Genomic DNA, 22776 nt, shown 5'->3' on the forward strand with positions numbered 1-22776 from the left:
GATCCAGCTGGCAGGAATCCAGGCGGCACCCAGTGGCCCCGGAAGGCAAAGGGGAATCCCAGTTGGCCAGATGCCAGATATGCCTCCCGCCTCTTTCTACCCAAAAGTCTCCTCCCTGAAAAAGTGAGGAAGACCTCACACATATACAGGCTCCTCCGACCTCCAGAGGTGATTCCTTTCCTCATTAGGAAATTCTCGGCTCCCTTTTTCCGACTCCTTTTCCGAGCGTTTACGTTGTACATCTGGAAAGGAGGGGGGAGGAAGGCGGGGGGGAGCAGAGAGAGGAGGGGGAAGAGCCCAAACCCGCCCAGTCTGACCCAGTACAAACTACCGGCCTCCAGCTGGGGCTAGGAGAGAGGAGTGGAGAGGTGCGGCCCCCCCACACCCCTTAGGGGTGGGGGGCGCGGGCTCAGCGTTCAGAGGACCCAGGAATGCCCCCCTGCCAGCCCCCCCGGCAGGCGGGGGGAGGGCTCAGCCGGGAGTTTGGCAAACTCCTCCCCGCGTTGAGTCATTCGCCTCTGGGAGGTTTAGGAAGCGGCTCCGGGTCGGTGGCCCCAGGACAGGGAAGAGCGGGCGCTATGGGGAGCCCGGCGCCAGGGTTCCTTCTCTACGCCGCGCAGCCACGCTGGGGCCCCCGCCACCGACCCCCGCTGCTGCCGCGGCTGCTGCCGCTGCTGCTGCTACTGCTGCCGCCGACACCCAGGGTCGGGGGCTTCAACTTAGACTCGGAGGCCCCAGCGGTGCTCTCTGGGCCCCCGGGCTCCTTCTTCGGCTTCTCGGTGGAGTTTTACCGGCCGGGAACAGACGAGTGAGTGAGGAGAGCTGGCGGCAGGATGGAGGGGGTGGTGGGGACGCCTGGAAGTGGGGGCGCGGCTGAAGTCTGGAGGGTACCGAGACTTGAGCTTGAGAGGCGGAGTTTGGAAGGACTAGGGCTGGAGTTGGGGGCCCGCACCGGAGTTGGGGGCCCGCGCAGGAGTAAGGAGGAGACAGTGGCCGGCGTGAAGGGGGCCTGGCATTTGAGAGAAATCAGTGGGGAGACATGTGTGGGGTGGGGAGAGAACACGACGCTGGAACCAGGAGAAGTCTGCGCAGGGTCTCGCGGCCAAGGGAGAGGAGGGCGCATGAATGGAGAGCGGAGGGTCTCTGGCTGAGATCTGGGAGCTGCCGGGACCGAGGCGGATGCGGGCGAAGAGGGGTCTTGGAGGCCGGGAAGGGCTCTTTGGAGCACCGGGGGACCTCAGGTCCCTGATGGCCATTGTGAGGAGAGAGAACTAGTCGAAGCAGAATGAACCGTGTGTAGTAAGAGGCGAGTTGGAAACTGAGGGGGCGCAGAGGTTAAATGGGGGCCAGCCTCATCCTCCCCTCCCCCTTCAGCTCAGACTGGGAAAGACCCGGGAGGAGACTGCGACTCCCTTCCCTTTCTTCTTGGTCTCCTACTCCACCTTCCACCCCCATTCTCTGTTCCGATGAGGGGATCCAGGAACTTGGGGAGAGTCCCAGGACCCTGGCACTGGGGGCGCCGGGGCTGCGGGTGGGCTCAGCCAAGGGCGGGTGCTCGGATGTGTCGGGAGGGGTGTGTGTGCGCGCGTGAAGGGGGGTGGGCGGTTTCCCTCTTCCTCTAGCTCTGGGGAGGAAGAGAAAAGCTGGTTTCCTGTAGCTTGTGGGCTGGAGCTGAACTAAGACCGGGAATTCTGGGGCTGGGGTCGGAAGCTCAGGAGACTTCGGCTCGCTGGGCCCAGTAGCATCAGAACACAGGACACCGGAGACAGGGGAAGGCTCAAAGGAGGATCCTCATTCTTAGCTCAGCAGGGTGACCATCAGGCCGGACCCTAAGTTCCTGGAAAATGGGGAGCCCACAGACATGGGGAAACCGAAGTTGGAGTTGAGGCAACATTAGAACTGGGGGTATTATTTAAATGTTGGGATTGGGAAGTAAGAGGGGAAGGTAGCTGCTCCTGGACTGGGACAGGGACCTCCAGATGCCAGATTCCTGATCCTCCACAGTAACCCTCTTTCTCCCACATCTCTGGGCTCTGAGCTTCCCAATGCCCCCACCCCCTACCACCACCACTCCAATCTATAGTATCTCAGGGTTGATAGGACCTCTGTCAGAAGTAAGCTGTTTTTACACCTGATACAGTTAATTGATCTCTACTCATTTTCTTTAATTTTGAGAGAAATGGGTTAATTGGGGAGGAGAGCTTAAATTTCTCCATTGTCTAGAGAACTTGGGAATGGGAAAAGAGATAGTTAGGCCCTAGCTGTTGGTTCTGGGCTATTCAAGGTCCCCACCCACCCCCCACCCCACCCCGCTGGCCACTTGCCCAAACCCCATTGCATCACCCTGGCCTGGAACCACTGCCAGGTCTGGCCTCCCCAAGGCCCCCTCAAACTGCTTACCACAACCCTGATGGAGTAAAAAAGAGGAAAGGAAGGAGGGAGGGGATGCGATTCTCCCCACATCTGGGTAACCTTTCTCTTACCCCACCCCACACCTAAAAGTAGTGTCACCTCCCCTTTAAAACATTCCTCTAAAACATCTGGACTTTCACACACTTCCGGTTCCCTAGGTGACTGTCTGGCCCCTGGCCTGATCTTGCAGTCCCTAAAGCCCTCTTCTAAAACAGGACCCAGCATTTTCATCCCTCTCCCCTCCTCTTCTCATCTCTCCTTCCAAGAGAACCCAGGTGTCTAGCTTGCACTCCTCCCCCTCTCATTTTCTCTTTACAATACACTCTCAGAATAGGACTCGGAACATTCCACCTCCCCAGTGGCCTCCCTTCCACCACAGCTGGGCCTTCCACGCCCTCCTACCCAAGTGGACACACATAGCCCCTCACCTGACACCATCTCTGGAGAGGGAGGGCTTCAGTGTTCTCAGTCCCTCTGCATCACTTCTCATTCTAGACACCAAAACAGCATCAAAGGGTGGGGTGAGCACAAAAGAGTTTGCATGGTGGACAAGGGCCAAGCCTTAGGTTAGGCAGAACTGCATGTGCACCCTGGTCCCTCCACTTACTTGTTCTTTGTGTGACCTAGGGCCAGTTCTTAGAGCCTGGTGTCCTTATGAAAATCAGACACCTAACTTATAAGGCTGTTCTGAGGACTGAGACTGTGTGTGTGTGTGTGTGTGTGTGTGTTTATCCTCACCCGAGGACACGTTTTCATTGCTTAGAGAGAGGGAAAGAGAGAAATCCTTCCGTTGCTTTCAATTTGGAAGTACCCAGATTGAACCCCAACCTGGGTATGTGCCCTGAGCAGGAATAGAGCCTGGAACCCTTCGGTCTATGGGATGACGCTCCAACCACACTGGCCAGGTTAAATGAGACAATATATAAAAGGCGTCTGGTCCATAGAGGGTGATCAGTACATGGGAGGCATAATTTTTATAAGGTAGCTGTTTTCTGTCTCTGTTTCTCTCCTCCATAGATACCACCTAGTTCTTTTTCTAAGTTTTCCCTCCATTTCTTACCTGCTTTTAATATTTTCTTATAACAGTGATAGTAATAATAGTCCCTCACATTCCTTTGCACTTTCATGTAAAGTTTTCCATTGGATCATTACAAAAATCCTTGCATTAGACAGAGGAAGCATTATTGCTCCATTTTATTTTCTATATATTTCTACACTGAAGTTTCAGGAGTCATAGAAGTTTAGAACTAGAATTTTTTTTAGGGCAACCCATTCAAGGGCAACCCATTATTTTATGGATAAAGAATCCAAGGCTTGGAGAAAAAAAGTGACTTGGCCTAGGACACAAACTTAAAGGGTACACCAGGCTTAGCCCAGCTCTTTTTCCCTTCTGGTACTCAGTTGCCGTAGGTAGAGGCAACCCTGCCTCCCCAGCCGGCCAGGCAGTTTCTTTGAGAATACACTGGGGAACCCAGAACTAGGTGTCCTGTTCTAGCCTGGCCAGGGCTGCTGTAAGACCTGAAGGAACTGGGCCCTGGTCCACTTGCTTCTCTCCTCCCCAACTTTGTCAGGCCAACGGGGTCAAACAGTAACCATCTAGTGAACAGGACCTTGGTTAATCAGAAACTTGGCTGGGGAGATAGTGGAGAGGAGAGGAGAGGATAAATTGGCAACAGGGTAGACCAGAACACTGGCCTAGGAATCAGGATTCCTGGCTTCTGGTTCTTATGTTGAGAAGGATTCTGAGTGACCTTGGACATGTTACTTCACTTTTCTGGGTCTTAGTTTTCCCATCTATACAATAAGGACATAGGATGCAGCAGAGGGTTTTTTGTTTTTGTTTTTGTTTTTTTTGTTTGTTTGTTTTTTAAGATTTTATTTATTTTCAGAGAGAGTATAGGGGAGGGAGAAAGGGAGTGAAACATCAATATTTGAGAGAAACATCTGTGGGTAGCCTCTTGGCAACCCCAACCAGGGACCTGGCCTGCAACCCAGACATGTGCCCTGACTGGGAATCAAAGTGTCAACCTTTCAGTTCTCAGGCCAGTGCTCAATCCACTGAGCCACACCAGCCAGGGCAGTCTTTTTTCCTTTATTTCCTTTTTTTTTAATTCAAATGATATCTTACCAAGACATTCTATATAAAATAAGAAAGGAGGTTGCTGTAAAGGAAGATGGGGAGGCGTGTTAGACCACACTAGACTCTCTTTACTCCCTGCGGCAGCCCTGAGGCATCTTCGAGAAGTCTTCAGACCAGTGGGTGCCCTCTACTGTGCCCTCCAGCTGCGGCAACCTGTGTCTCCAAGAACCAACTCTGGAATTTCAGGGTTCTGAGACTTCAGAATAAATTATGGCAATTATTTTTTCCCTTGGACTCTATGTTTTAGAAGAGTTTATCTACCGTGCCACGTTTAGTAAGAAATAATTAATTCCTTTTTCCCATATTTATCAACTAGAAATTAGAACAAGAAGACATCAATAGCTGCCAATCAGAGCTTGTGACCAATATGAGATATCCAGGTTCTCTATACAAGAGTTGATAAAATTCCAGCCAAAAGCAAATATACTTGAGGTTTTAATTAGCCTGGGCTGCCTTATCAGGTAAATGCATGATTTCCGTTAGGCTTTCTGAAAAATTGAAAATAGCCCAAGGACCCTCCAATGTTACCTTCTTGGACCCCTAAAAGGACCTAACCTCTCCAGGATTTAGGAAGCAGGAACTAAGAGTGAAGAGAATAAGGATAAGCTATGTGGTGTACCATCCCTGACACCAAGCACTTCACTTGGCACATAGGAGAGGGCAATGGGTATTTGACTGAGTTGGGGAAGCTAAGATAGAAGGGCCACTGACCCCTTTCGGATAACCCATGTGTGGTGGGGGGCATGTCTGGATCAGGGACTGTGTCCCTTGCCTGCATGTCAGATCTGCCAAACCTTCACACAGCCACAGTGCATATGCCCCTGGCCCATGAGCTTGTGGCCTTTACAAGCTTTGTAAGGTCTCGCTGTCTCACCTTCCAACCCTGGCAGACAAACTCCAGCCTTCTTCCTCAGGCCACCCTCAAAAGCTCAGTGTTGAAAAAAATTGAGAGTGGGAACTGGGTCCCTTGGGCACAGCCCTGTGTTCTCCTGGAAATAGACTGTCAGAGCTCCCAGAGACTTTGAGATAACCTGTTCAACCTCTTCCCAGAAAAAAAGGGAAAGAGTATAGCCCAAGTCCACACTGAGCTGGTGCCTGACTGCCGACCAGGGCTGACTCCTGGTGCAGTGCTCTTCACTGCCTCCGGTACCACAACTTTTCTGAGGCTGCCCCTGCGAAGAGAGGGTTGCACTCATCACTCCTCACCAGCCCTGAGGCAATGCAGCCTCTCCCCACCATCAATCTTACCTAAATGCCCACCTCCCAATGTGCAATGTTTGAGCGAAAAGGGTGGGGCCCAGTGGGTAGGAGACAAACGGAGAAGTGAGAGGTTGGAAACCGACAGGAAGCCACTAGCAGTAAACATTTCCTGTCCCCAGGGTAACCAAGGCTGGCACCCCACCCCCCCATCACTCCAGGAACTCTCACCCTCAGGGCCTCCCTCCTATTCTTCTGGACCCTGCCTTTTCCCTCCTCTATTCTCAAACTGGGGCCCTCCTAGACCACTGTTCACTCCCCACTTCAGTCCCTTGGAACTGTTTCCTCTGTTCCCATCACCTGTTCCTCTTGGACCACCCCTTTTACCCCTTCCCCACCCAGTCCTCTTGGAAGACAACCCCAGCTTTTGTGACCTCTACCATAATCACCCACTTAGACACTCTCTCCTGGTAAGAAATGCTGAAGAAGGTATCCTAATATCAGGGAACAGGGGTCACTGGGAATGCCAAAACTGAAAGGGGACAGGACTCAGTAGAGATGGAGAAGTCCAAGATCTGGGATCAGGAGAAAGAAGACCCAAAAACCAAAAGCTAGAGAGCAAGCAGTCACAGGCACCGAAAAAGAGAGACTAAGAAGTAGTACCAGAGGCAGGTATGGGAGGAAAGCAGAGGCTAAGGCTTGCAGGGACACGGGCCCAGGGCCAAGCCCAGTTTCCTGAGTTACCAGATGCAGTCCTCATGGGAGATCCTAGAGGAGAAAGCCAGAGGGCTGACTGCTATGCAGAAGCCTCAGAGGCAAAGACCAAGGAATGGTAGAGACCGTCAAAAATGGGAAGATTGTCCAAGACCTTAACTATGACCACCCCATTATACAGGACCCCCAGCAAAGGCAACCCTTTCCTTGTCATTTCAGGGGGGACTGAGGAACTGTGTCCAAAACTAAGATTCCAATAGAACAGGATCTGACTACAAGCTTCTAGAGGTGGTGTGTGGGAAAGGGGTTCTGAGACTGGGGATGTCCCCACCAGAGCCCAAGGTGAAGCCAGGCCCAGGCCCAAGCCCAGGGGAATGATCTATTTTCACTATCCGCCAGCTCCTCTTGCTACTTCTACTGCCTGATTTCCAAGACTCACATTTTCCTCCTACACGCCCCAGGGCTGGGCGGCTGGGCAGCAGGGCAGCTGGATGCCTGGGTCTTGGCCCAGAGAAAGGCTTTGGCTTGGGACAAGAGGGTACAGGCTAGGTGAGAAGGCCCTGGGTTCCAGGAGCTGCACATCCAATCTTGGCAGGGCCATAGAGAGATGAAGAAGCTGAGGCCAGAATCTCTGGCCCCTCTTTCCCTCCCAGAACTGACTCTGGCTCCTCTCTCTTTAACAACAGGGCAAGGTAGGACAGGAAGGAGAGTGGTGGGAGGAGGAGAGGGGTTGTGTTAGTGACAGCAGCACATGGGGACCGCCTGACTCCAGCCTATGCCTCTGGCATCCAAGGCATCTTCTGAGATATAAATACAACCCAGGGGGCATCTACCCCCCAGCCAGCCCCTGGCCCAGAGGTCTGGGTCCTTCCTGCCTTGGGAGACTGAAAAGCTAGGAACCACACTGAACTGTCTCTTCTTTCCCCTCCACAGGGTCAGTGTGCTGGTGGGGGCACCCAAGGCTAACACCAGCCAGCCAGGAGTGCTGCAGGGTGGTGCCGTCTACCTCTGTCCCTGGGGCACCAGCCTGGCACAGTGCACCCCTATTGAGTTTGACAGTAAAGGTAACCAACCTTGGTAGTCCTGTGAAGTTCAGGGAGAGGTTGGGGGTGGGGCTGTGGCTTGGGGGCGGGGCTGGTGGTGCCCAGAGTGAAGGGTAGAGCCTTCCCAGTTCCTTGGCCATGTGCCCTCACAGCGTTCTGATGCTCTGGTAGTACTCCAGCTCTGTGCAGCCCTGCAGCGGCTCCCCATGGCACTCACACCACGTTCCCAGTCCAGCCCAGCCCAAGGAGGGCGGGCATGATTCAGAAACATGTGGCTCTCATTTCCCCTGAATCACCCACAACTCAGGGAGGCCAGGGCAGTAACACAGACAAAGACAGGGAGAGGCACACAGACTATTTGATTCATGTAACTAAGCACTGACTAAGTGATAGTGCATGCCAGGCACTGTGCTGGGTCTGCGGAGGATTGAAACATGATTTAGCCACTGCCATCAAGGAGCTCAAGGTCCAGAGTAGATTCAGAGACAGAAGAAGGGAGACAGGCAAGAGATAACAGCTAACATTTCAAGAGTATTTGCTCTGTGCCTGGCGCTGTCGTAAGCACTTTATACATATTAATGCTCTCCTTTCAACAACTGTATGAGGTATTATTATCCCCATTTTATAGGTGAGGAAATAGAAGTTAAGTAACTTGTTCAAGGTCACACAGCTAGTAAATGGAAGAGTAAGGACATGAGCTTGAGCAGTCTGGCTGCAGAGATAAAGACTGGGGTGAGGGGACAAAAGGAGTGCATAAAAAGATGGAGGCGATTGGGGGGAGATAAGATCATGAAACAGCATGATTTTTTTTTAACCTGAAAGGCAGGTATGCATCAGAGAGATGAAAAAGGATGTCCTATAGAGGGCAGAACTAGGACTTAGAAAGAGGAAGACAGATGCACAGAAAAAAAAAAGGGAGAGGCAGAAACATAAAGGAACAGCAATCCAGAGCTGTGAGAAAGATCAAGCAAAGAACAAGGTGCTTAGAGAGGAGGCCCAGGTAGAAAGAAGTGCAGCCAGAGGGTTATCCTCTTGGGAAATAGCCATTCTTCCCCCAGTACCCTCCTCCCCCCACCTCACTGCAAGCACACTCGTCCCAGCTGGACCAGAGGAAGGCAACACTAGAAACCCCAGGTGTGTGTGTATAGAGAGGAGGGGTGAGTCAGGCTACACAAAGCTGAGTTTAAAGACCCTTACCCACTCCCCCTCCCAGTGAGTCATGGGCTTCAGGCTTATAAGACCTTGAGCACCCCCAGGCTGAGGGTGAGGTTGTGCTAGGGCTCAGTTGCCCACTACCTGCATGACTCCCCTTTCTCACTTCCCCAAGGCTCTCGGATCCTGGAGTCCTCATTCTCCATCCCAGAGGAAGAGGAACCTGTGGAGTACAAGTCCTTACAGTGGTTCGGGGCAACAGTTCGAGCCCACGGCTCTTCCATCTTGGTGAGGGGCCAGCAGGCTCAGGGAAGTGGCTAGGGGCCAGGCCGTGGTTGGGTGTAGTGGAGCACAGGCCTGGAGGGAGGGAGGAGGGCTCCTGTTGGTCTAAACCTGAAGCCCCCTCCTCTGGGACCTTCCCAGGCCTGCGCTCCACTGTACAGCTGGCGCACAGAGAAGGAGCCACTGAGCGATCCCGTGGGCACCTGCTACCTCTCCACAAACAACTTCACCCAAATTCTGGAGTATGCACCTTGCCGCTCAGGTAGGGCAAGAGTGGTCATGTGCCTGTGTGTGCCTTTTCTGTATGAGTCCCTACAAACTCTCCCCTTATTAGTCTTATGCTCACTGTTTGGTTCAGGGAGGTCCATCCTCGGGTTCCCTCTCCCACCTCCTTCCCCAATCTCTCTTCTCTCCTGCATGACCTATCTGTGCAGGCCTCCTTCCCACCACCTTCTTCCCTCACAGATTTCAGCTGGGCAGCAGGACAGGGTTACTGCCAAGGGGGCTTCAGTGCTGAGTTCACCAAGGTGAGAGGGTGACCTAGGAGGGAAGGGGCTGTGGGTGGCAGACACAGGGCCAGATGTAAACTCACCTGCTTCCCCCCACAGACAGGGCGTGTGGTCCTGGGTGGGCCCGGGAGCTATTTCTGGCAAGGTAAGTCCCTCTGTGCTGACCCCTAGTCGCCTGACACAAGACCTCTCACCATCCTTCCCTCCTCTCCCTTTCTTGAGACTTACAACCCTCCACAAGCCTCCCTTCCCTGAACCAGGCTTTTGGAATCCTACCCAGTCACCCCCTCCCACCCCGGTGTCTCCCCTTTCTGCCCTCTTCTACTCTGTCTATCTCCTCCTCATCCCCTTTTCCAGGCCAGATCCTGTCAGCCACCCAGGAGCAGATTGCAGAATCCTATTACCCTGAGTACCTGATCAACTTGGTTCAGGGGCAGCTGCAGACTCGGCAGGCCAGTTCCATGTATGATGACAGCTATCTGGGTGAGTGAGCAAGTGGGAGGAAACTACGGGGGATAACCTCAGGTGCCCCTGTCCTCACATACCCCCTTGCCTCTTTTCCTTCTAATCAGGCATCCACAGTGCCTCTGTCGTATGCAGGCTGACTATGAAGGCCCAGTAGGGGTGGGGGAGGGACTGGAGGATGGGCCAGGGCCGATAGTCCACAAAGCGAGAATACTAATACTCACCCACCCTGTCCCCTAGGTTACTCTGTGGCTGTGGGTGAATTCAGTGGTGATGACACAGAAGGTAAATGTGTCCCCAGGATAGGGCCAAGGGAGGAGGTGGATGGAGACCCGGGGCCTGGGGTCACAGGAACTGAAACACTTATACCACCATTCCTGTGACTCCCCTTTTCTCACCCTGGGTTCACAACTTTCTCTTCTCTTTGCAGACTTTGTTGCTGGCGTGCCCAAGGGGAACCTCACCTATGGTTATGTAAGATCATGCCTAACCCTCCTTTCCTTTCTTTCCCTCTGCTCCCCTGGCTAATCACAAAAAAAATATGCATGACAGTTTGTGAGGATTCAAAAAGTGAATCGGGACACAGGCTACGGGGTCAGATCTGGGCCTAAGTTCTGGCACTTACTCTGGATGGATCATTCTGTTATTTACTCATACCCTACTTCATTCCGTAAAATCCTTGAGACTGCTTAACCTCTCAGAGCCTCATTCTTCTCTGTATAATGGGATAATAATAGCTCTGACCTCACAAGGCTCTTGTAAGGGTGAAATGAGATAATGCATGTGAAAGTACTTAGTGAACTGTTGGGCAGTGTACAACTGGTAGCTGTTATTATTAGACCATGACAAGGGCTTTAAAAGAGATACAGATAAGAATGCCATAGGATTTTGTTCAGTTAACATTTATTAAGACAAGGTAAAAGAGAAGAAGATGAATAAGACATCATACTCCATCTCATTAGGTGCTTCTGATCAAGTATGTAAGATAAAACATACACAATTATAACCTAAGCTAGTATTCATGAGCCCCTTAGTGTGTTGAGCACTGTCCACTCATGATTTCTATTCTTCACAACAAGCCGATGGGGGTAGATATTACCATGTGCATTTGACACATGAGAAAGCTGAGGCTCTAAGAGACCAAATAAGTTGTTTAAGATCACACTGTTAGTAAGTGGCTGGATAGAGATTTGAAAGCAGGCCTGTCTTATTCCCAAATCAGCATTCTTCTTGCACTATGATAAATTTCAGAAAAGTGGTGAAGATGGCATAGCAGTTTGGGGGAAGGAATAACCTCCTCTCCAGGGCAGGGATGGGTCAGAGAAGGTTCTATGAAGGATGAGTGGAAATGAGGCAAGAGGGAATCCTAGCCAGGAGCATGGCAAAAGGCATGGAAGAAAAGAAAAAAAAGTTAGGCCTGTTTAGCAGACTCATGGGCTCATTGAGGATGAAGAGAATAAGGAAAGTTTGAGCAAAAGCAGACAGGTTGGGGCCAGTTATCTAGGGCCTCAGAGGACCAGCCAAGGAGTCAAGACTTTGGACAGTGGCTGCAGAGAACCCCTGAAGGTTTCCAAGCCAGGGGTGTCCCTCCTAGAACTGCTTGATGCCAATCATTCTGCTGCAGTGGGGGAACAGTGCTAAGAGCAAGGGACAGCCTGAGGCAGGCAGGGAGGTTGCCAGGAGGCTCTCCAACAGTCCTGTGAGAGGACTCTCACCAGAGTAACAGCAGAGAGAGTGGGGAAGAGAGCAAGGAGTCAGAAGACTCAGGGACTGATAGAATCAGTCACTAAGAGGGGGCATAGAGAAGACAGGAGTGTTTGTGGTTTGGGAGCGCTGGAAGATGAGGAATGACTGAGGCCTCATTGTGCATTCAGTCATGCAGCTAATAATTATTGAGTGTCTCCTGCTTTCCAAGCACTACTTTAGGCTTTGAGAAGAAAGCAAAGAACCAAACCAAGCTCCTGCCTGCATAGATCTTCCATGCTAGTGGGTAGAGATGGACAACAGACAGATAAATGTGAAATCTGGCAGTAGTTGATAAGTGACATGGAGAAAAATGATAAGTAGCTGTGGAACCGAGCTACTGGCATAGAGAAGGGAATGTGAGGGCAATGCTCAGGAGGGAGTTAGGGGATGAGTAGTCTGTGTCTCCCAGGAATGCCTGCCATTGGGTAGTCTGTACATATCTGCCCTTCATCCATGAAATGGTCCAGGGCCAATGATCGCATCTCCTCATTACCAGGTCACCATCCTTAATGGCTCAGATATCCGATCCCTCTACAACTTCTCAGGGGAACAGGTGAGGACACCGCCACCCCCACCCCAGCTTGGCCCTCTGCCAACCAAGCCCCAGCTCTGACCCAACAAGCTCAGCCTAACTTCTCAGGTTCCCTGAAGTCTCTGACCTCCCCCCACATCCCCTAGTGATTCTGTTGATTAAGCACACAGTTCTGATCCAGAGCTGCCCTTCTCTCCTCCCCAGATGGCCTCCTACTATGGCTATGCAGTGGCTGCAACAGATATCAATGGGGACGGGTGAGTAGTGGGAAAAGGCACACCATGATGCCCTTCCCAGGATGGAAGAGTGGGATGGGACAAAAAAATACAAGGAGAGTTTTTCTCCAGGTGTTTCCCCTGGATTCTCCTCACTTGTGCTTACATTCCCTTCACCCAGGGTCAAGGAGAGAGCTGAGGGCTAAGACCAGAAGACCTCAGCTCTTCTGACTTGGGTGGGAGGGAGCCTGGGATCCAGGATGCCTGGAATTTCCTGGCACTAGGATTGGGGAAGGGAGGTGGCAAGACACAGTGTCAGGATGCCTAGATTTTTTCCTCTACCCCCAGGCTGGATGACTTGCTGGTGGGAGCACCCCTGCTCATGGAGCGGACAGCCGATGGGCGGCCTCAGGAGGTAGGCAGGGTCTACATCTACCTTCAGCAGCCAGACGGCATGGAGCCCACACCCACCCTTACCATTACTGGCCACGATGAGTTTGGCCGCTTTGGAAGTTCCTTGACCCCCCTGGGGGACCTGGACCAAGATGGCTACAATGGTAAGTACAAGGATCTGAGGAGGAGTCAGGCACCTGAGTCAGAAGGGATTTAGGAAGAGGGTGGCTAAGATATCCAGACCCCTAGTGACTTCCCAGGCAGGTGGGTAGACTTTAATCCCAATGTCTAGGTCTTGAGGCTTTGAAGAAATTAGAATACTGGGAATGACAGGTGGGAAAAATAGGATCCTGGAGTTTGGTGGTAAAGATTTGGACTCCTGACTCCCGGCCTGTTGACTGGTGTGTGTTGTGTGTCTTGCAGATGTGGCCATCGGGGCTCCCTTTGGTGGGGAGACCCAGCAGGGAGTGGTGTTTGTATTCCCTGGGAGCCCAGTGGGGCTACGCTCTAAGCCTTCCCAGGTTCTGTTGCCTCTGTGGGCAGCTGGCCACACTCCAGACTTCTTTGGCTCTGCCCTTCGAGGAGGCCGAGACCTGGATGGCAATGGATACCCTGGTGAGTTGTGCCCTAGACCCTGTTCATCTTAGAGTTCCACCGTCACTGGCCCCTGACCCATCTCTGCACTTTCATAAGGCCTTGGGTGCAGTTCTAGGATACTGCCACCAGATGGCGATGTCCTTTCACTTCGGCCTTCTTGAGCTATGACACTAGAAGGGTGTTAGGGTGGATTCTGATTTGGGGCTCGCTGTAAGGGGGTCATTTCTTGACTTCTTACAGATCTGATTGTGGGCTCCTTTGGTATGGACAAGGCTGTGGTATACAGGTATGAACTCCAGGGTGGGCAGCCTGGGAAGAGTGGGAACTGGGGAATTCCTCAGTAGGGCTGAGGTTGGGAAAGTGTATAAAGGACACTGGGATCCTGGGGCTTGAGACTCAGCTTCCAGTGCCCAAGTTCCAGAGGAGTCTTAGTTCTCTATTGACCCCACATCCACTCTTGGCAGGGGTCGCCCCATCGTATCTGCGAGTGCCTCCCTCACCATCTTCCCTGCTATGTTCAACCCAGAGGAGCGCAGCTGCAACTTGGAGGGGAACCCTGTGGCTTGGTGAGCTGGGGCCCAGGAGAGTTCAAGGACCAGTCTGGGCTACCTCAGTCTGTGCCTTGGAGTGGTCAAGGAGACCAGACCTTCAGAAGGAAACAAATGGGGGTGTCCTAGTCTGGGTCTGTCTGGGAGATAGGTGGAGGATAAGATGCCTCTTCTAGTTGAGTACATCAGCTTTCCCCTTTGTCTTTCTCTAGCATCAACCTTAGCTTCTGCCTCAATGCTTCTGGAAAACATGTTCCTGATTCCATTGGTAAAGGAGACTCCTGAGTCTCTCAGGCACTGGGACGGGATGGAGGGGCTGGGGACATAGGCACTTACCTCCTCTCTGAACAGATTAGGAAGGAGAGAGAGAGGCAGATTCTCCTTAACATACATCCCTGCTGCAGGCTTCACGGTGGAGCTCCAGTTGGACTGGCAGAAGCAGAAGGGAGGGGTGCGGCGAGCACTATTCCTGACCTCCAGACAAGCAACCCTGACCCAGACCCTGCTTATCCAGAATGGGGCTCGGGAGGATTGCAGAGAGATGAAGATCTACCTCAGGGTATGGCCTCAAGCAGGATATAGACCGGCCTGGGGAAGGTGGCCACAGAGAACTAAGGGCCCCTCCAAGATTAGGAGATCCCACTGAAAGGCTTGGGACTTTGGGGGGCTGAGGAAGGGTCCTTCTGTCATAGGAGCTGGGGACCAGACTGCCAGGGTCTCTCAAGCAGTGGGGATGATCAAGTTTGAACACTTGAATTCTTGAGAGCCCTAAGTGGATGAAAGGAGATGTGAGTCTGAGGATCAGGGCCATCAAATCCCTGGTGTCCACTGACTCTGTGAACCCTTTCCCCTGACCCAGAACGAGTCAGAGTTCCGAGACAAACTCTCCCCGATTTACATTGCCCTCAACTTCTCCCTGGACCCCCAAGCTCCTGTGGACAGCCATGGCCTCCAGCCAGTCTTACACTACCAGAGCAAGAGCCGCATAGAGGAAAAGGTGAGGACAAGGTAGAGAAAAGCCAAGAGGAGGGGGGCCTGGGCACCTGGGGACAAGGCCCTGGAGGTGGGGAGCCTATATTCAGACCAGGAGGGGTTCTAAGCTCCCTCTCTGAAGACTGCTCTGCTTCCCAGGCTCAGATCTTACTAGATTGTGGAGAGGACAACATCTGTGTGCCAGACCTGCAGCTGGAAGTATTTGGGTAAGTGAAGGCTAACATCAAGCTGGGGGGTTCCAGATGCCAAGGTCTTGAACAGGACACACAAAACTTGCAAGTGCCTGGCACATGAAAAAGTACAATAGGGATATAGTAGCTAGCTGTCTGACCTTAGGAAGTTGCTCAACTTCTCTGAATTTCAGCTTCTTCACCCACATAGTAGAAATAATAGCGTCTACTTCTCTAGCCTTTTGGAAGAGTTAAACGAAATACTTTACATAAAACATCTAGCCTAGTGCCCGTCATAGAGTTGGAACTCAATAAATTATGTCTATTATTATCATATTATTTGTTTTAGATTTTATCTGTTCTTAGTGAAAGGGGAAGGGAGGGAGAAAGAGAGAGGGAAGCATCACTGTGTGAGAGAAGCATTGATTGGTACCCTTTCTCACACGCACCCCAACCCAACTGGGGCCCAGGCCTGCAACTGAGGCATGTGCCCTGACCAGGAATCGTACCCATGACCTTTCATGGAAGATGCCCAACCAACTGAGCTATACCATTCAGGGCTATTATTGTGTTATTATTGTTATTGCAGCCCACTGTCCCAGTTTGGAGATTAATTCCAGTGTCCCTTACCTTGTGTGCCTCCTCCAGGGAGCAGAACCATGTGTACCTGGGTGACAAGAACTCTCTGAATCTAACTTTCCACGCCCAGAATGTGGGTGAGGGTGGTGCTTATGAGGCTGAACTTCGGGTCACCGCTCCTCCAGAGGCTGAGTACTCAGGACTCCTCAGACACCCAGGGGTATGAGCGGACTCCCAGGGGGACTCTCAGGTAGGGCTTGGGAAGAAGCCCTGCCAGAGAGGGGCAACAAAAATCTTACCTGTGCACCCACCTCACCTCCAGAACTTCTCCAGCCTGAGCTGTGACTACTCTGCCGTGAACCAGAGCCGCCTACTGGTGTGTGACCTGGGCAACCCCATGAAGGCAGGAGCCAGTGTAAGTCGGGCTAGAGAGAGGACCTGAGAGGACAGTGACCAGCCCATTCAGAGTGTTGTGGGATAGGGAAGGAGAGCTGGAATTGGAGTAAGGCTGCCCAATCTAACAGCCCCCCATCCTCCTCCCCTGTCCCACAGATCTGGAGTGGCCTTCGGTTCACAGTTCCTCACCTGCGGGACACAAAGAAAATGATTCAGTTTGACTTCCAGATCCTCAGGTAGGGGGGATTGGGAGGGGTCAGGCTGCAGCCCAATTGGGGGCGGGCCTGAACTTAATGGCATCCTCCCTGGCTGGGCTCCAGCACCACCTCAGTCTCTCTATCCCACAGCAAGAATCTCAACAACTCCCAAAGTGAAGTGGTTTCCTTCCGGCTCTCAGTGGAGGCTCAAGCCCAGGTCTCCCTTAACGGGTCAGTGCCTAGGGGAAATGGGGCTTCACTGGGAGGACAGACAGACTTCTAGGAAGGGATGCATATGGTGTCCCTTCCACTGTGGTCTAAACCAGCAATACCCTGAAGACAGAGGGAAGGTTAGGGGACTGAGCTAATGTGAGCTTCCCTTCACTCCTTTGCCTGCTGTGGGTAGGTGGGGCAGGGGTAGGGAGAGAGGACTTGGAGCTCAGGTGAGCTTTGCTTGTGGCCAGGTTCCTAACAGGCCTCGGACCCTGGGGATTGGGACCCCTGCTCTAAGCCACCCTTCTCTCTTCAGTGTCTCCAAGCCTGAAGCAGTGCTCTTCCCAGTGAGCGACTGGCATCCCCCAGACCATCCTCAGAAGGAGGGGGACCTGGGCCCTGCTGTCCACCATGTTTATGAGGTGAGGAGGGATAGAGGCAGGGAAGACTAGGTCCAGGACCGGCAGCTGAGAGCAGAGGGGTGGGCCACAAGAGAAGGAAGAACTAGTATGAGTGACAGGTGGATGGGACCAGAATGGGGGACCAGAAACATGGGAGGGGCAGTGACATGTAAAGCCTGGGAAGGGTCAGTTGTGACATAACCAGAGGAAAGACAGGCCAGTTGAGTGACTTGGCAGGGAAGATGGAGCCACCTCCAAGAATACTGTTGGAGAGGATTTCATCTCTGCCCATCGATGTCCTCTTTAACTCCTGAGATAGCAGGCTTGCAGCAGGGTACACACAAGGGAGGACCAAAAACACACTGAAATTGATTTATTAAAAATTGTGTATTTATTCTTACATGTTTAAACTTCAGTCCCCTTCAAAGTACTCTCCATTTGATGCAATACACCTATTGAGGTGTTTTTTCCGCCGCTCAAACCAGTTTTTGAACTCCTCAATTTTGATGCCTTTTAGTGCTTCTGCCATTTTTTGTTTCACCTCTTCCACAATGGCAAACCGTTTCCCTTTGAGGACTTTTATTATCGGGAAAACAAAAACCTTGCTCCGGGAAAGATCAGTGAATAGGAAGGGTGGGGCACAGGGGTCCTGGCATTTTTCATCAAAAACACTCAGTGCAGTGTAAGCAGGTGCACTTGTAAATCACTCATCATGAAGTATGCAAACACACTGAGACAGTCTTCCCAAAAAATTCACTGAAGCCAAACACAGCCTCTCACAACAAGGCCAGCTGGCACACTGATACAGATGGGTTCCTAGAACACTCACCTAGTAGGGGAAGCCTGTACTACAAGGGGCCCTCCCTCCAGAAGATAATTCTGGCTTTTTTGGGGTCCCCCTCATATAGTGGGCCATGGTGACCCAGAGTCTCAATGGGGCAGAATTATTCCCTTCCTACTCATGGTGATTTTGCTCTCTTCTCCTCAGCTCATCAACCGGGGCCCCAGCTCCATCAGCCGGGGCATGCTGGAGCTCAGCTGTCCCCAGACTCTGGAAGGTCAGCAGCTCCTCTACATGACCAAGTTTACTGGACTCAGCAACTGTACCTCCAGTCACCTCCTCAACTCAGAGTACCTAGAGGTGAGAGGCCTGGAGAGTGGCATGTGGGAGGGACCAAGGGTGAGAGGTCTGGGGAAGGTCACTGGGGGCCTGGTAGAGCCAATGAGGATGTGCCTGAAGCTAGCTCTTAGGCCATTGGACAGGGGTCAGAAGGCCCACAGACACCGCATTCTGTCTGAAATATCCTTCCTTTATTTCTTGCCTTGGCATATGCTAAGAACCCAGCTCTGTGTCAACTGCTCTGTGAAGTCTTCTTCAGATCTATGCCTCTGGGCCCCAATACCTGTCTACTCATTAACAATATTAAATTAAATGAGTGCTTGTACTGAACCATATTATAGGCTCAGGAAATAATGGTGTTAAGCAAAATTAGCAAGGTCCCCACTCTCATGGAGCTTATATTTTAGTGGAGAGTAATAGAAAAGAAAAAGTAAAAAGAGAGCGATGAACAGGTATTGAAAAGTAATAAAAGTGCAGTGCTAACATTCTGGGGTGCAGTGGGGACTGGAGACTGTTTGAGTCATCAGGAAAGACCTCTTGAGGCCTGAAAGATGAGAATGAACCTGCCTCTGGAGACTAGGGGAAGAGCATTCCAAGAAGAAGAGCAGCCGATGTGAAGGCCCTAAGGCAGGGATGTGGGCCTAATTATTTATTTATATATCTCTTCCTTGTAAACTCCAAGGACCAAGTCCTATTTTATTCATTTCCATGTTTCACACTGAGCTTGGTGATTTGCCACCAGAGACAGTTAGTTGAATGAATAAAAGAACAGGTTGAAGCTGTCCTGGAACCCAGGTATAGGCTGACTTAGTTTCTGTAATGAGGTGGAAGAGGCAGCTAATAGTCTCTTTCCTCTTCCAGTTGGATTCCAAGGATTCCCAGAACCACAGACTGCAAAGACGGGAAGCTGCAGGTCAGAGCCCTTCCTCCTCAGGGCCTCAGATCCTGGTAAGTCATCCTGGGAATAAAGTCTGGACCCAAGTGTTGAGTACCTGTTTGAGTTCTCAAAGGGCAGAATTTCAGGTTCAAGCTTCCTCTTTCTTCCCAGAAATGCCCAGAGGTGGAGTGTTTCAGGCTGCGCTGTGAGCTTGGGCCACTCCACCGGCAAGAGAGCCGAAGTCTGCAACTGCATTTCCGAGTCAGGGCCCAGGCCTTCCTGCAAGTAAGAGAGCTTTACCTCAGCCCTAAGCCCCGACCTTCGGGCCTGCCTGGACTCATCCTCCTTTTCCCCACTGCCTTCACCACATCCTTCTGAGGAGTGGGACCCAGGCCCTCCAGCTCCCCTTCTGCCCTTGTTTAGTGCAGGGCTGTGTCCTTGGCACCACCTACGGCCACATTGGGAAGAGTGACATCTTCCCTTTCCTGGCCCATTCAAAGAAGGTGGGAGGGCAACCAGTGTGCAGCGAATGATAGAAAAACAGACATGGAAGATGAATCTGTAGTGGAGACACAATAGTAAAGAATAGTAATAGTCATTTATGAAGTGCACATTATTGTCCTGGGTGCTTAACCCACATTCATGATTCAAAAAAAAATTCTCTTAATTATGCATTATTTAGTTACAACTATTCAATTACACATTTATCATCTCATGTGAGGAATGTAGAGATTCAGGAGGGAATAAGCCCAAAATAAAGAAAGACCAGAACCTGATCCAGACCATGGGGAGCTCTATGTCCTCTAGGCCCCAAGGGGGGGTGGGGTGCTGCCCTTAATGCCTTTCGTCTACCCACAGCGAGAGCACCAGCCATTTAGCCTGCAGTGTGAAGCTGTGTATGAAGCCCTGAAGATGCCTTACCGAATCCTGCCTCAGCAACTTCCTCGAAAGGAACTTCTGGTGGGTCCAGGGCCAGAGGCCTGGGCCAAGGAAGATAGGGCTCAGAGTGCTGGGCCTGGCACTGGGACTGGGGCATAGATTGGAGCTGGCCTTGTTATTGTAACAAATATTTATTTATTTATGTATTTATTTTTAAAGATTTTATTTATTTTATTTTTAGAGAGGGAAGGGAGGGAGATAGAGAGAAACATCAATGTGCAGTTACCGGGGGTCATGGCCTGCAACCCAGGCATGTATCCTGACTGGGAATCAAACCTGCGACACTTTGGTTCACAGCCTGCGCTCAATCCACTGAGCTACGCCAGCCAGGGCTCACAAATATTTTTTGAGTGTCTATTATGTCCTGTACTAGGGATATAATGATAAGCCAGATGGACAGGGCATCTTCACTCCTAGAGTCCACGGTCTAGTGGGCAATAAGAACACAGTGTGACAAGTGCCAGGATATTTATGGGAACACATCACAGGGATACTTGCACATAGTCTTGCAGGCTCAGGAAAGGCTTCCTGCAAGAACTGATGTTTAAGCTGAGACCTGAACTACCAGGCTAACCACTCAGGAAAGGAATATTCTCTGGCAAGAGGAAACTAGCAAGTGTGAAGGCCCAAAACTAAGAGACAATAATGCACATTTCAAGAATTTAGATTTTGAAGTTCAGAATTCTGTTAATCCAAGATGGGAGGTGAAAGGTGGGTCCAGGTCCAATGACGAGTGGGAGCCAGGTATAGGAAGGAAGAACTAATGACTTTTCAGTGACTTCTGGCTTGCTCTCTAGGTGGCCACAGCTGTGCAGTGGACCAAGGCAGAAGGCAGCCACGGTGTCCCACTGTGGATCATTATCCTAGCCATCCTTATTGGCCTCCTGCTCCTAGGTCTGCTCATCTACATCCTCTATAAGGTCAGCCACATTCTACCTGAGACTTGGCCACCCTCTCATCAGGTTTTGCCCTTGACCCAGCACAATCCCAAGCACCTACCTCCAGATGAATTCCATAGTCATATGTCCGTACCTATGCCCTAACCACATGCATCCCATCCTGACCCTGCCTGTAGCATCCTTCCTTTCATTCTGCAGCCCCTATCTTAGAGTCTCTTGAATCAAGCTGATAAGTTTGCTTATACTTGCAAAAAAGTGTTACTCACAGGTGGCAACTATATGGCACTTGTACTGTCACTTCTCCAAAGACCCATGGCAGCTATCACTAATTGGTCATACCCTAGCAGTGGCTTCAGAATCCTCCTCAAGAGGCAGCCAATACTAGGCAATCAGACTTGAAACTTGAGTTCAAGCCTATTTGCTATCCCTGGCTTATATGTGGCCATTTTTATGGCACTAATGAAAAGATTCCTTTATACCAGAGCACCCCAGCTTTAGCCCCCCTGGCCAAATGAACTTCTTGGAGAGGTAGACATAACAGCCTAAATTTAGGCCACTTTTGCAAGATGGGGAGATTGGAAGCACTAGAGTCGTCTTCATTCCCTCTTGGGATAAGATCTGGGAAGAAATGGTAGCCAAAGTATCTAAAGTCTCCCTCCTTTCCCCTTCATTAGCTTGGATTCTTCAAGCGCTCCCTCCCATATGGCACCGCCATGGAAAAAGCTCAGCTGAAGCCTCCAGCCACCTCTGATGCCTGACTCCTCCTAATCCCAGACTCCAATCCTGAAGGCTCAGTTCCCCCACCCTGAGTCGACTGACCAGGAGGGAACTGGGTGCTTCCTGAAGGTGCTGATGGCCAGGGAGAAGTTCATCTCCCCAGCCCAGAGACATACTTGAAGGGCCAGTGATGGTAGATGAGGAGCTGGGGATCCCCACCCCCCATGCACTGTGAAGGACCCTCGTTTACACATGCCCTCCTCATGGATGGGGGAACTCAAATCCAGGGACAGAGGCCCCAGCCTCCCTGCAGCCTTTGTATTTGGGAGAGACTTTCCTGAAAACAACTTGGAATCAGAACTGGAGAATGCAGTCCCAGTTCTCTGGGCCAGACTTGCCACCAGGACTTTGTCCAGCTCCAGCCTGCAAAGATCTGTCCTCAGCTTTGCCAGAGATCCACAGGAAGCCCCAGCTAAGAACATGGAACCTGAGGAATAAGACCTGGCAGCTCTGGACAGCCCCCACCATGGTGGGCAAATATATAACAGTAACTGTGGATGGTGCCCCAGGACCAGCTCAGGACAGATAGATCCCAAACAAGGATCAATGCTGGCCCAGAAAAAGCTCCAAGGAGAATCAGAACTCTAATGGGGCCAGACTGAACTTGGGGCCTGGGGTTGATCTGGGACCCAGACTCAGACATTGATAACCTAACCAGGCAAATCCAGGTCAACATTTGAGCCTGCACCAGACACCTGGGCCTGGAGGCCCAATCCATCTGACTCAGGAGAAGTCAGGAATTGCCCAGGACTCTGAAGGGGCCATGATGGCAACAGATCTGGAACCTCAGCCTGGCCAAAGGCAGGCCCTCCCAGTCCCCTGGAGAAGGGGGAGCCCACTGTCCTGGGCCTGCAGAATTTGGGTTTTGCCCACCAGCTGCACTGATGCTGCCCTTCCTCTCCCTGCCCAAGCCTCCCCTCACCTCGGCCTGGGACACCCGGGACTTATTTAAACTCTGTTGCAGTGCAATAAACCCGGCCCGGTGCCCCCACTGACCTGGAATCTCCAAAGCTGGAATCTCTTTCATACCCTTTCCAAACCCATCCTGGAACCAGACCTCAGTGAGTAGGGAAAGTCTGTGTTTTTCGCAGCTTCTTTCCACTGGGAGCCAAGATTATAACCCCCAGGAGCTATGAAACTTGTTCTGGAGTTCCCTTCTCTTAGGTGAAAGAAAGGGTGGAAGGGGTGAAAGGAAAGCTTGACTCTTCCTCCCATCATTCAGCCCCACCAGATCTTGTCCCTAACACCTCCAAGAGCGGAAAAGAAATTC

The 22776-nt window shown here is 51.6% G+C and overlaps 1 protein-coding gene across 1 annotated transcript; it reads left to right on the forward strand.

Annotated features, from left to right (window-relative positions):
- Nucleotides 1-331: 331 nt before the first annotated feature.
- Nucleotides 332-22508, forward strand: ITGA5 (integrin subunit alpha 5). Its single transcript, XM_028531781.2, has 30 exons — nucleotides 332-808; nucleotides 7397-7527; nucleotides 8834-8946; nucleotides 9082-9202; nucleotides 9406-9467; nucleotides 9549-9594; nucleotides 9807-9932; nucleotides 10155-10199; nucleotides 10345-10388; nucleotides 12157-12213; nucleotides 12397-12449; nucleotides 12756-12964; nucleotides 13224-13415; nucleotides 13638-13683; nucleotides 13862-13963; nucleotides 14158-14213; nucleotides 14350-14504; nucleotides 14805-14942; nucleotides 15077-15144; nucleotides 15757-15907; nucleotides 16010-16102; nucleotides 16240-16319; nucleotides 16431-16511; nucleotides 16810-16915; nucleotides 17883-18035; nucleotides 18876-18962; nucleotides 19063-19176; nucleotides 19750-19851; nucleotides 20628-20750; nucleotides 21404-22508. The coding sequence occupies exons 1-30, from the start codon at nucleotides 432-434 to the stop codon at nucleotides 21485-21487; spliced, it is 3315 nt and encodes a 1104-aa protein (XP_028387582.1). The 5' UTR covers nucleotides 332-431; the 3' UTR covers nucleotides 21488-22508.
- The last annotated feature ends 268 nt before the right edge of the window (nucleotides 22509-22776 follow it).

This window comes from Phyllostomus discolor, chromosome 2 (assembly GCF_004126475.2).
Source record: "Phyllostomus discolor isolate MPI-MPIP mPhyDis1 chromosome 2, mPhyDis1.pri.v3, whole genome shotgun sequence".
Taxonomy (NCBI): domain Eukaryota; kingdom Metazoa; phylum Chordata; class Mammalia; order Chiroptera; family Phyllostomidae; genus Phyllostomus; species Phyllostomus discolor.